The sequence below is a fragment of the Neopelma chrysocephalum genome, unplaced genomic scaffold (assembly GCF_003984885.1).
Source record: "Neopelma chrysocephalum unplaced genomic scaffold, ASM398488v2 Primary Assembly neopelma1_74, whole genome shotgun sequence".
Lineage (NCBI taxonomy): Eukaryota > Metazoa > Chordata > Aves > Passeriformes > Pipridae > Neopelma > Neopelma chrysocephalum.
This window is the reverse complement of record NW_020897735.1, coordinates 1,596,766-1,610,054: the sequence shown is the minus strand read 5'-3', so window position 1 is coordinate 1,610,054 and position 13,289 is coordinate 1,596,766. Positions and strand designations below refer to the sequence as shown.

The following is a 13,289-nucleotide window of genomic DNA, read 5'->3' as shown; positions in this document are numbered from 1 at the left end:
CCAGCCAGGAGTTTCCTCAGGAATAAATGTGGACTCTCAGTGCTCACTATTCTTGGCTCCAAAGGGCCACTTGCCTGGGTGTTTGCAGGGTGATGCCGTTGTACCTGGCATTGCCATTCCACCCTGAGCACTTGCTGCCAACTCCCCAGCTGGCAGAGCTCCCTTTCCAAATCATCACAGAGTCACAGGTTGGAAAACATCGAGTCCAGCCTTTGATTGATCACCACCTTGTCAACCAGACCAGAGCACTGAGTGCATGTCCAGCTGTTTCTTGAACAACTCCAGGGATGGTTAATCCATCACAGCATGGTTTGGGTTGGAAGGGACCTGAAAGATCATCTCATTCCATCCCCCTGCCACGGGCAGGGACACCTTCCACTAGCCCAGGTTGCTCCAGCCTGGCCTTGGACACTTCCAGGGATCCAGGGGCAGCCACAGCTTCTCTGGGCAACCTGTGCCAGGGCCTCCCCACCCTCACAGGGAAGAGTTTCTTCCTAAGAAATCCCGAAGGAGCATTTTGATGTACAATAGTGAGACTCTGGCCCTTTTTGCTGCTATTGCAGTCTGATGGGAGGCATTTGTTCAGCAGCTTCACCTGGGCTGAGAAAGATTGGAGAGGTTTTGCTCAGGTGTGGGAACACTTCCGAGCCCAGGGATGAAAGAGGGATGAACGCCCTCTTTCCCCTGTTTCCCAAGGCCATGTGCTGCTCTCTTTCAACTGTGTGGCTTTGGTGTGTACAGCACTGAAAAGGATAAAGCCCCCAGAAATTCATCAGCTGAGGTTCCATGAGATCTCAATCCCTTTCTTCTCCAAAGGAAAAAGCAGTGGGAGTCCCTGGCTGGACAGTGTATGGTGAAGATCCAACTTGCCAAGGTGTGAACAAGCTAAATCTAAAACCTCTGTGAGCAAAGATTAGAACAGGCATCACATCCATCTCTGCTCCAAAGGGAAGCCTTGGAGCTGTCCTGTGACAGCAGCAGCTGGATGGGGCATCCCACAGATGAGCAGCCCGTAGTGGCAGCAGGAAAACAGAATTATTCTCAATTGCAGCTCCTCACATGGACATTGTGAGTGTTTTTCTGCCAGGCAGCATTGGGATGGAATTGGGAAACTGGATTTGTGATGGTTTCTGGATTAATGGTCAAAATATCAGGGACCCAATGCCACCACTGGGCAGCTCTGGCCACCAAACAGCCCTGGTGGCTGTGCTTTGGGCATTGCCAAGCTCTGCTGAGCTGGGAAGCATTGGATGTGCCTCTCCAGTCTGGAGTTAGTGCAGAGCAGGGGCAGCTCTCGCTGCATCTGCTTGTGTTAACACATTTGGAGTCTTCATGTGGGATAAAAAAAGGCTGGAGACGCTCCGACTGCGCTGGTGGGAAGAGCAGTGCTTTAAATAGAGGAGTCTGAGCGGGTACCAAGCATTAACATCATGTTTGAGTGCAATTCAAAGACTTGCAATACCTTGTTTGCCCTTCTCTTACTTTGTTTGGCTGATGTAGGCGTATTTTTGTTTTTACTCACTTCTCTGTCCTATATTGTCCCTTTTCTTTCCAGCAATGTTGACTGTTCCATCTGCTTGTTTATCACCCGCAGTTAGAACGCGAATTTCAATTAGCAATCTGCTTTGTTTGGTTTTGTTTTAAACAAGGCATTGAAAGCTCCAACAAAGCTTTCATACATAAAGCTACTTGTAATGCAGCTGTTTAGGCTCTTCCATCATATGCATGAACAAAATGAATTCTACTGCTATCAAGATGCATCTGATGAATTAGGTTTAATCCTCCTCTACTGTAGCAGATGGAAGGCACTTCAAGTGAAGACAGAAAGATTTCAAATGACTGAGATGGAAAATGGTCTTTGCTCAGTGCTCCAGAGACGTAAAAGAAACTAAAACCTCACGTAGTAAGAAATAATTCATCCAGCAACTAGAAAAGCAGTCCTTGGATTTCTGCCCTGACTTCTCATCCTGGTGCTTCCCTTTTGAATCTGAAGTCACAGGTTAAGGGTGTGGAAGCAGAGAAGAGATGTGAGGCAGCATCCTTGGCAAAAATGTGCTTCCCTGGATCCTGCTGATCCAGGCTGCGGTTTGGGATATTGGCTGCCTGTGGCCCTGACAGCTTCTTGATCACTGGATCACCAGGATCCCTCACAGGGAGGGTTTCTCTGGGTTTGCTAAATGAAGAAGGGTGTGAGTTTGGGTTGGACTCCAAGCGCAACATCACAGAATGGTTTGGGTTGGAAGGGACCTCAAAGTTCATCTTATTCCAGCCCCTGCCACAGACAGGGACACCTTTCACTAGCCCAGGTTGCTCCAAGCCCCGTCCAACCTGGCCTTGGGCACTTCCAGGGATGGGGCAGCCACAGCTTCTCTGGGCAACCTGCGCCAGGGCCTCCCCACCCTTCCAGCAAAGAATTTCTTCCTAACATCTATTCTAAATCTCTCTTTTTAAAAACTGTTTCCTCAATCATACATTGTTTGACACCCTGTCAGTAACACATGGGCCTAAATCCCTTCTAGTTGTGATTAAAACAAAGTCTGTGCTGAGCTTCTCAGCTGAACGGGTGTGTTACCAGGGCTGTAACCCACCAGTGACAGTGCCCAGCACTGCAGGGTAACAACAACCCAACACCCGGCACTGCGGGCAATGGAAAAACCGCCCGGGGCTCAGGTGACGGGGCAGCCTGTTCCTGTTCTCCCGGCTGTAAGCTGACTCCTCGGGAGGCTCCTCTTCCGTGCGTCCTCTGTTCCAAGTGCCCTCGCCATGGCGAGACCCCAGAGGGCTGGGGAACCTCTGCGGCGGGATGGACGGGGTCGGGAAGAGCGATTCCCGCCGCTGGGCTGGGGGGAGGCCGGGAAGGCTGAGAGAGAGTGGCGGGACTTCACACCTTGCGCAGCTCCCACCCGGAGCTGAGCTGAGGGCAGGGCTGAGCCCGGGGCAGGGCTGGGGATGCTCAGCAGTGCCGAGAGAGCAGGGCTGAGCGGGACGAGGCTGGGGATGCTCAACGGTGCCGAGAGGGCAGGGCTGAGTGGAACAGGGTTGGGGATGCCGAGCGGGCAAGGCTGAGCCCGGGGCAGAGCTGGGGATGCTGAGCCGTGCTGAGCGGGTAGGGCTGAGCGGGACAGGGCTGGAGATGCCGAGCGGGCAGGGCTGAGCCCGGGGCAGAGCTGGGGATGCTCAGCGGTGCTGAGCGGGCAGGGCCGAGCAGGACAGGGCTGGGGATACCGAGCTGGAAGGGCTGAGCGCGGGGCAGGGCAGGGCTGGGCGCTGACGAGCGGTGCCGAGCGGGCGCGCTAATTGCCGGGCGCGCTAATTGCCGGTCCCGCGGGGGCGGGCGCTGGGGCGGGGCGGGGGGGGTCCGGTCCCGCCGCCGGGGCCGCTCTGTATAACCCGTCTCCCGGCAACGGGCGCGTCATTTCCTGGGGAGCCGCCGGAGAGCGCACGGACAGGTGGAGGAGCGGCGGGGCCGGGCGGCATCGCTCCTGCCCGGGGGGGTCCGCTCCGCTCCCGCGCTGCCCCGCCGCTCCCGGTCCCGCTCCCGGTCCCGCCGCGATGAGCGCGGAGCTGGACGGCGTGTCCGTGCACTCCTCGTCTTCCTCGTCGGGCTCGCTGGGCTCGGCGCCGGGTCCGGCTCCGCGGCCGCTCTCGGCGAACGTGCGGCGGCTGCACCAGGCGCTCACGGCGCTGCTGAGCGAGGCGGAGCGGGAGCGCTTCATCCTCTGCCTCAACGCCTACCACGGCCGCCGCAACGTCTGCGACCTGGTGCGCTCCCTGCGCGCCCTCCTCGACGGGCCCCGCCGCCGCCAGCTCCTGCCGCTGCTGCGCCTCGTCCTGCCGCGCTCCGACCAGCTCCTCTTCGACCAGTACACGGCCGAGGGGCCCTACCTGCCGCCGCCCGGCCGCCCCCCACCTCCCCCGGCCCCGCCGCCGGTGGTCCCCGGCGAGCTGCGGCAGGTGACGCTGCGCCGGAGCAAAGCCCACGAGGGTCTGGGCTTCAGCATCCGCGGAGGCGCCGAGCACGGCGTCGGGATCTACGTGTCGCTGGTGGAGCCGGGCTCGCTGGCCGAGCGGGAGGGGCTGCGAGTCGGAGACCAGATCCTGGGGGTCAATGGCAAGTCCCTGGACAGGGTGACCCACGCCGAGGCGGTCAAGGTAAGGCGGGTGCCGACCGGGCTCCGAGGGTTGTTCTCCCCCGTCCCGCCTTGTCCCGGTCCCTCTCTGCCTCCCCGGTGTCCGCGTCGCTCCTTCCCTCCCTGCCCGGATCTCTCTCTCTCTCTCCCTCCCTCCCCGGGTGTTGCCGCTGTGCGCCCCGTCCATCCTCATCCCCCCGGCTCCCCCCGCTGCTCCATCCCGCGTCCGCCGGTGGGACCGGAGCCCCCCGCTCCCCCTTATCCAGAGGGAACCCGCAGCCTTTCGCGGAGCCGCTCCGGGTTTGCATCGTGTCGGAGACGGAGAGATCGGGCTCGTCCCGCCCAGCCGTGCGCTCAGCCCGGCTGGAAAGTTTGCGGTGGGAATAGCGGTGCCCGCTGATGGCCAGGGCAGTACCAAGCTGCCGACGCGGCTCTGGGCACGGCAGGCTCGTCCTGCGCTTTTATCACGTCTCTGAAACGCAGCGATGCTGCCCGTGGCTCCCTGTCAGCCTGGAAGGCTCGTGGAAGCTGGGGATCTGCGTAAGCCGGGCTTTGAGCCGTGTACTCCAGCAGCTAGAGCGTGTTTGTCCTCCCTAAGATGGGGAAACTGAGGCACGGAAAGGCAGAACAGCCCCCTCGGGACTGCATCGTGCCCAGAGCAGGAGCAGATCCCCGATCCCCCTCTGACTGTGGCGGGGGGAGAAGGAGAACTGTTACACAACGGAAGGGCTCCCGCTCTCCCAGCACGGCTCCACATGCCCTGGAGACCTGTTGTAGTACAGAACAGCAGGAGGGCTATCGATAAAAGCTTTTATGGGGGTGGGGAAGTCCATAAACTGTGAGATTTTCACCCGAAACTCGGTGTTCTGTGGCAAATCCGTGTTTGAGTGACCCAAACCATTCACAGGGATGATCTTGTGGCGGGTGGGCTCAGCTCGGAGCGTTCCCGAGGCACAAACCTATCGAGCTGGAGAATCGACTTTTTAGAGTAGCAATTTGTAGGCAGTGTATGGAGAGCCGTTTTCCAGCTGTTTGTGCTTTAATTTTTCCATAATAAGCTCAAGTGGTTCTGTTGGGAGCCTGTTTCACGTGGAGTGTTCTCCGACAGCGCATTAATCACCCACAGCTTTGAACAGAGTCTTCCCAGCCAACCTACATGGTCCCTGCCCCAGCTTTAAATCAGTGCCCCGGGCAAGGGCACGTCTTCCAGGCTGGAAATGAGTCCCTGGTAATCTTGAGACCAGGGAAAATATTCGTAGGAATCTTTTCTTTTTCTCTTTCCTGATGATAACAACACCAGTGTAAGTGAGCCTGCAATTTTGTGCCCTGGAGACTGCAAAACCCCCCCATATTTTGATTATGCCATTGGGATGGATAGAAACCAGGTGTTAGAAATGATCTCTTTCATGACTTCATCTCCAATTCATCCCACTCTGCTGGGTAATTCACATCACTTTCTGTTTGTTCTCTGATATAATGTACATGATGTCTCTCAGACATTATTAATTTTGAGTGAAACTAAGTGCTTCCTGCACAGAAATAATTCCTGTAGGATGTGCTTTGCCAAGAGCTATATTTTGTTAATATGATCCTGATAGGAAAGAGCAGCTCAGAATCTGTCTGCTTGCGAGCTGAACTTTCAACAACAGATTCATTGCTTGCCCTGTGTTGGCACCTTCTTGAGGTCCTGGGCTCTTTTTACACCTGGGAAGGGTTTTTATGACCCATGTGGTGGTGGTAGAAACACTTTGCTGAGGAAGAGTCATGGAGTGATTTATTGCAGCTCTAATAGTTCCTTTGGAGGTTTTAAAATGAAGCAGGTGCTAATTTGCCCTCACATCCTGCATTTGGGAGTGGGGACTGAAGAGCAGATCGAGTTCAGTGATGCTCAAGGGCAGTTTTTGGAAGATTTCCCTGGGGTTAAGAAGCAAACACCTCAGCCTGATGTTTTGGGTGTCATACAGGCTGTCAGAGCTGCAGGGACAAGAGGTGGTGATGTACAGGGTGGCTTGATCCCATATTCTCTGCTTTCCCTTGAAACCTGGGATCTGGGGCTCAGAGTGGGTGCATTAACAGCTCTGCAAAGGCCTCTCTGGATGTGGTCTGGTCTCCCTGAACAGAGCAAACCTCTGTGACCTGCCCTCCTCCCTGCTGGCTGTTGGTCTGCTCTCTGTGGATCAATGGAGAGAGAAATGTTGGATAAACAGGCTGGGCTTGGTCCTGGAATTCACGTGTGCGCTGTACTTGGGATTAAATGGAGAGAGGGAAAGGTGAGAAGAGAGAGCCTTTCTTTATACACCCCTCTGGCTGTGTAGCTGATCTCCCAGACGCTGCCTGCCTGCTTTTAGAGCCGGGGCTGTGCTGAGCTCTCTTAGTCAGAGTCTGTCTGATCAGAGCTCAGCTCCCGATCCCGCCCGCGGAGTGATGCTCCGGCTCCGTGTCCGTCTGGGAGCGGGCACAGCCCTGCTGCACTTCCATCCCTCCTGTCCTGCAGCAAGGAGCTGTCTGTCTGGGCCAGCGTTGTTATTCATCATGTGCTGAGTGTGTTGTTGTGAGAGGAGCTGTCAGAGCTCATCGTTTGGGGCGTGAGGCGATGGCAGGGCTCGCCGAGGCTCCTCGGCTGCTCCCGGGCTCGTCCTGCTCCTGGCGTGAGTGCGACAAACTTACTGAACCAGAAACCAACTTTGTGCCTGCTGGGGTGCTCAGAGGTGCTGGGCAGCGAGTGTGGCAGCGAGGCAGCTGTTCAGGCAGAGCAGAGAGTGAATACATTGCCTTGATTTGTTTGTGCAGCCTCGTGGGAGCACTCGGCAGCCGCTGCATTGGTTTTACGAGTCGTGGTAGCTCAGTTGCCTTTTCCTGCCTATCTGGGCATCCAGGAGAAGCCCAACCACTTCCAGCCCTCCTCTCTAGGAGGAGAGAGGCACTGACTGTGGGGTAGCAGCAAATTCTGTCTACTGCTTGTATTTTCAGGCATCATTCAGAACTGTGATGTGCCAAAAATGAAATCATGGCGCCAGGTGAAAACTGCCCCAACGCTGGGCAGAGAAGAAACATTGACCTGCACGTTGTCCCAGCTCAAAACTGACTGGTGACCTGGGACAGGCACGGTGGTGATTGCAGATACTGTAGTGTAAATTACATCAAAAGTGCAATTCTGACTTAAACTGCAAGATTACCTCAGCACTCCAAATCAATTCACTTAAGGAGCAGCTTCTTAACCTTTATGGGAGCGGTGGAGTTTTATGCCTTGTCTGCTTTGTGCTCGCTGTTTCATCCAAATCCAAATTAAATGACTCCATTACAATTACAGCTCTATCATTGCAGCATTCAAGAGTGCACTTTAGCAAAAGATCACTGGCGTGTGAGTTATGGTGTCAGGGAAGAAGTTTGTATTGTCTGCCATATTTTTAGAGCTTGCTTGGCTTTCCTCAGCCTTGCTATGTAGGACATTACACTGTGCCTATAAACTATGTATATTTTATATATATAGTGTATATACTGCTGTATTTCAGCAGTTGTGCTGAAAGTTTGTATTGATAACCTGTCATATTTCGTGCAGAGTAGTTAAAATTGAGCTGTTTGTGGGTTTAGACCATCAAAATGTTACCCGGGGAGTTATTTCTCCAATAATCTGGAGTCGGCATTAAATTTGCAACCCCTTTCTCCCCCACCCCTTACTTCTGTTGCTCTGCAGTAGGTTTTTATGCCCTTTGAATCACTCAGGGAGGAAGGGGATGGGAGAAAGTTTGCTCGACTCGGATGGATCATTCCAGGTTTAGGATTTGGCTTAAGGAGCTACACCAGCCTCAAAAGAGCTGCACTGATTCCATCACTGGCCCTGCTGTTTGTGCTGACAGCTGGGCAAACCTGGATAAGCTTGATGAAAATCCCCAAAACTGCACTAATTTGTGTCCATCAGGCTGGGGGGGTGTGATTCTGTGCTCCTGGTGTAAATCCGGGGTGGCTTTGCCGAAGTCACTGGATTTGCATCGAGTTTATTCTGAAGGAACTGGGGGGGGTTCAAGCCCCTTGTCTTGGGTTCACATCCGAGAGGGATCACATCTCCTCCCTGGCCTGGGGTGGAGGGGGATCAAATCACATCCCCAGCCTGGGACAGAGGGGGATCACATCACATCTCCTCCCCTGCCTGGGACAGAGGGGGATCACATCACCTGCCACCACCATCTCTCTGTTCAAGCACAGGTTTTCACTCCTTCCAAACCAGCCTTTCCATCCCCTGCTCTGGTGGTGCCAAGTGGGCATTTAAAAATAATTAAAAGGAGATTAAAACTCCTTTTATGTTCTATTAATTTGGGTTTTCGTGGTGGCAGGCAAGGAGGTCTCTTCAGAGACTGCAATATTTCACGGGAGGTAGGAAGGGCTCCAGGTGCTTGTGATATTGCTAAAAGACCTCTGAGAAATGAAAACGTGCAGCCCTGAGCCTTGGAAACGTATTTAGAGCAATTTTCCTTTGCAGACAGCTTACAAAAGAGCAAATCTCATTTCAGTGTTTCTTGTGATGCCAAATTAATTGATTGTTGTGAGCTGACACTGCTGATTTGCTGTGGGCAGCAATCACCCCTGCGCTGGGGCCGTGGAGGGATGAATGCAGCTTGATTTGGGTGGGGTTTGACCCTTCCAAGTGCTTGGAGCTGTGGATTGTCACCCACAGCCAGGAATGGGAAGGGAATGCATTGATCCCCAGTTGTGTAAAGATATCAGCAGTGTTCCTTTAACTGCCTGTGTGCTTATCACCGTGTGTCTGTATTTTTAGAAGGCACTAAAGAAAGAGGCTGGAAACTTCTCCTCTTCCCAAGGGATCTCGGGGAGCTGGAGCATGGCTCAGGAGGATGTGACTAGCATCTACCCCAATAGTTAGAGCAGTAATCTGTTCCTTGGTGTCTGGATCTGCTTAGAAACAAAAAAAAACCCCAAGAACTGCACTCAAAAAAGAGCTTAAAACACAGGTTCTGTGCAGTGCCACGGGTTTCTGCTCTGCCCTTCTGTCCTGCAAACAGATTCTTTTTCAATTGCTGTAGCCACACGAGTTTGGAGGGAGAAGATGGAAAGTGGAAAGTCAGCAGGTAAAGGGGGGGGAAATAGTCGGGCTTGAACTTGAAGCCGCCTGCATTAAAAATGAGTTTTAACGCTCCTTAAAGGGAAGAGCTCATGGCAGTGGATCTGTCGAGGGCTGTTCCTGGTTTCACAGGCAGATCTGAGGATGTGGCGGAGCAGATTCAACGCCGGACCTCACTTGGAGCTGACCAGGGTGCTGAGATGATGCTCTGCCGTCGCTGTGAGCTCGTCTGAGCTCCCAAATTAACACCTCATCTGATTTGGAGCGGGATAAACTCGCACACGCAGAGAGCCTCTGCGGGAATGCGGGTTTAGCTGTGGCACCAGAGGTGGGAGCAGGTTATATTTGCTGCTGTACCACTGATTTCCCTCAGTGGGCAAGTTACTTAGTCATCTGTTTCCCTTCATTACACCAGCAAATCACAGTCAGCCCTAATGAAATCAAATGACATTATACTGATGCAAAAGATTAGAATGAGGTCCTTAATCTCTCCTCTCCTCATAATGCAGGGATGATAGCACTTGGCACCACTATTGGCTTGTTCATCAGGTTAGTATTGTTAGGGCATCCTTGACTTCTTGGAGCATTAATGTCATTTAGTGGGCTCCTTGTAAATAAACAGTAGAGAAGTTGATAAGATAACCTGAAGGAGAAAAGCTTCTTTCCTTCCAGTGTCTGTTGGAAGAAAAAACAAAAGCATCAGTGTGCAGCAGAGCTGACGAATTAAAATATCCTTTACTCAGTCCCTGTGTCCTCGGGGGAAGACGATGGATTTTCTTGACACTTTCCTCAGTGTCTGCTCGGAGAATTATTCAGCTCCAAATCCCCTCAGTTAAACTGCCAAAGCATCTGCTGACACGACTTGCCTTAGTTTCTTTTGGCTGGGTGCTCTGTGAATTCTCCCTGTCAGGATTGCTTGGTAAATCCAGGTGGAGCAGGGAGCTGGGCAGGCTGGGGGAGCCCTGCTCCTGCCAGCTTCTTGTTGGTGGGCTCAGAAGCTGCCTCTGAGCCTCTCGGGGTGGGATGTGCTGGCAGGGGAGGCTGGAGGGGCCTCTGCTCTGTGCAGGCTCTGACTGGATGTCCTTGGTGCTTAGTCCAGTGTCCTGCTCGCTTCCCCACATTGATTCTTTAAAAGTTAGTTTTCCCCCCAAGTAACTTGTGTTATCTAAACAATATGGGCTTGGTGGTGGTTTGTGTGACCTCTTTCAGCATTGCTTGGTGTGGAGTGGAAAGAGAAGACAAGAGGGAGTGCTCTGATCTAGATTTCCCTTATTCCCTTATCCCCCTTACCTGCCATCCCTTGGCTTGCACCAATAAAGTTATGTGGAGTTTTCTGCTCTTTTTATAATTGTCCTGTGCTTCCTGATGGATGCACTGGGCAGTGACCAGCTTGGAGGGGTGGGAGGTTACAGAACAGGGCTGGGGGCTGTCAGCCCTTGCAGGGGTTGGGAAGAAGGGCCTGGGGCTAAGATTTCATTTGACCTTTCCAGGTGAGAGGGACGTGGGCTCCCTGCTGCCCTGGGGCTAAATGTGTGCAATCACCATAATTATGCATCTATTTGCATTTGTTTGCATAAATGCTGCTGCTTGAAAGCCCGACTGCTGTCACCTTTGCCTTGGGAGAGGGGGAGAGGTTGGACTGTGCCTCCTGCAATTCCCATTTGTCTTCCTGATGGGAGGCCGTGTCACACCCTCCACCCCCTGTGCTGTGGAACCCGCTGCTCTCGCTCCATCTGGAGTGCCTGTGCTTCCCTCTTCCCTCCTTCTGTCTCCTGCTCTCCCCACCTGCCTCTGTGTCACCTTTTCTTTGTTCCAGTTCTCTTTGTTCCCGTGCAGGGATGAGCTGTTTGGACACGTCAGTGCAGCCCAGGCTCCCAGTTCCTCTGCCCAGAATGAGTTCCCTGCTCTTTGTCAGGCAAGGTGGGGATGGGATACACTCAGAATCATAGAACCCTGGAATGGTTTGGGTTGGAAGTGACCTTAAAGCTCATCTTGTTCCACCCCTGCCATGGGCAGGGACACCTTCCACTAGACCCGGTTGCTCCAAGCCCTGTCCAATTTGGCCTTAAACATTCCAGGGATGGGGCAGCCACAGCTTCTCTGGGCACCACTTGATGCAAAACATCTTATTTACAATTCCAGGTTTCAACCTGGGGCAGGGGACAGTCTCTCCCTGTGTGTTTGCACTGTACCTGGTGAACTTGGCCTTACCCAAGGTGTGCAGTGGGACCTGTAATGGCCTTATATCCATCCTGCCTGCAGATGGTCCCTGGAGCCAGCCTCTGAGGGCAGGAAAGGCCTCTGCCTGCTGTCCTCTGCTCTGTCTTGGCAGAGGAACCATTCAGCTGATCTGGCTCAATCCATCTCCCTGTAAAAGCTCCTGAGGTCCTGCAGCCCCTTCCCCTCCACAGCACACCCAGGGAGCTGCTTCATTCCCGCTGGCACCCAGATCGTTTTCCTCAGTCTGGCTAAGCCCACAAGCTTAAAACTTGTCCAGCAGGGGCACCCCCAGATAGAGCAGGAAACAGCGGTTAAACAAACTCCTGCAAACCATTCCCTCCTCGGTGCCGGAATGTGCTGTAAAAGCTCCCTCTGCCTCCCTCCTGTGGTATCTCACTTTTTCTCCTATGCAGTTTTTCCTTTCCCAAGCCCGTGCCTTACTTTTTTGGGGGGACTTGGTGCCAGAGTGCGGGATGCTCCACCGATGGATAACTTCCATGGTGACCTTTGGAGGTGCCCATTATCCCGTGCCCATTATCCCGTGCCCATTATCCCGCAGTCAAACGGCCCCGGCGAGGCTGTTGCTGCCGGAAGAAAACAGCTTCAGCCGGTGGAGAGGGGGAGGATGGCTCATAGTTAATGCTCCTTGTATCCAACTGTGCTCTTCCCCACGAAGGGATGGAGTGGGATAGATTGCTCCTTTCATTAGCAGAGAAGGTAAGTGAGGGGGCTGTATCCGAATGCAGATCCAGTCAGGCTGCCAGAAGGATCCCGGTGATTAATTGCCACGGATTTCTGACATCTGTGTTCCTACCGGGGGAATTTTTGGCGGCCTGGAAGATGCTTTTAAGCAGCCTTCAGCCTTTTCAGGGCCGTGGAGAAGTGGAAAATGATGAAGATGGGAGAGGAGAGCCCACAGTGGAGTGGGATGTGCTGGGCAGGACTGGCACGGTTGGGTTTCAGTCTGGGTTGTAGGAGAGAACATCATGTGCTCTGTCTTGTTTTGGGTTTTGTGTTGCTTTTGTTTTGTTTGTTGTTTTTTTTTAAGATATTTGTGGGCACATGAGATGTGTGTTTGCTTTTTTTTGACTATTTTAAACCATCTACTTCACTCTCAGAGGACTCAATAGATAATTAACTAGAGTGTTGTCAGGGGCTCAGCAGCCTTATGGAATCACTCTGCCCCCCCCCTCTGGCACTTGCTGCTTCTAATAACGTTTCCAGGCAATTGGTGGCTGTTTCTCTGCTAAAGGTTCTGGCACTAATTCCCAGATCCAAATAACTGATTTCTTTCAGCTTGGCTCCTGGCAGAGGTGTGCTTGCACACTGTGGTGCCAGAGTTAAACCTTCCACCCCCACGGCCTTCAAACACCTCAGGGATGGGGCAAAGCCAAATCTTATCTGAGGCTGGAGCAAAACACAGCAGCCCTGAACAACATGTGGCAAATCCCTGGAATGGCTTGAGGAAGGAGATAGAGGTGCAGCCTTGCGCTGTCTGATTCTGCAGAGGGGATTAAGGAGATGGAATTTGTTATTTAATGGTAAAATGGGTTGGGTTCAGGGTGCCCATCAGATAACAGGCTTTCCCAAGAACACTCAGGGTGAGTTCTGCTGTCTCTTTGTGGTGGTATCTCTGCAGCTGCTGCACACAAGGCAACTTGTGTGTCTGGGAGGGAGAAGTTTTTCCTTGCAGAAATCCCATCCAGAGGCTGTCTTTGTGAATGCCCCCCTGTCCTGGCACTGCTGAGGCCACACCTCGAGTCCTGTGTCCAGGTCCGGGCCCCTCATGGTAGGAAAGACATTGAGGGGCTGGAGAGTGTCCAGGGAAGGGGCTGGAGCAGCAGGAGCAGCTGAGGGAGCTG

At 53.5% G+C, this 13,289-nt stretch overlaps 1 protein-coding gene across 3 annotated transcripts in view; it reads left to right on the top strand.

Moving 5' to 3' along the window:
- The first annotated feature begins 3,445 nt into the window (after positions 1-3,445).
- WHRN (whirlin) overlaps positions 3,446-13,289 on the top strand; it is a 51,590-nt gene continuing 41,746 nt past the window's right edge. For 2 of the 3 annotated variants that reach the window (XM_027687833.1, XM_027687832.1), the window contains exon 1: positions 3,446-4,152. In XM_027687833.1, coding sequence (XP_027543634.1) covers positions 3,553-4,152 — 600 coding nt within the window. In that variant the 5' untranslated portion in view covers positions 3,446-3,552. Of the gene's footprint in view, positions 4,153-12,045; positions 12,145-13,289 lie in introns of those variants that run through there. The other variant, XM_027687834.1, reaches the window with a different exon arrangement.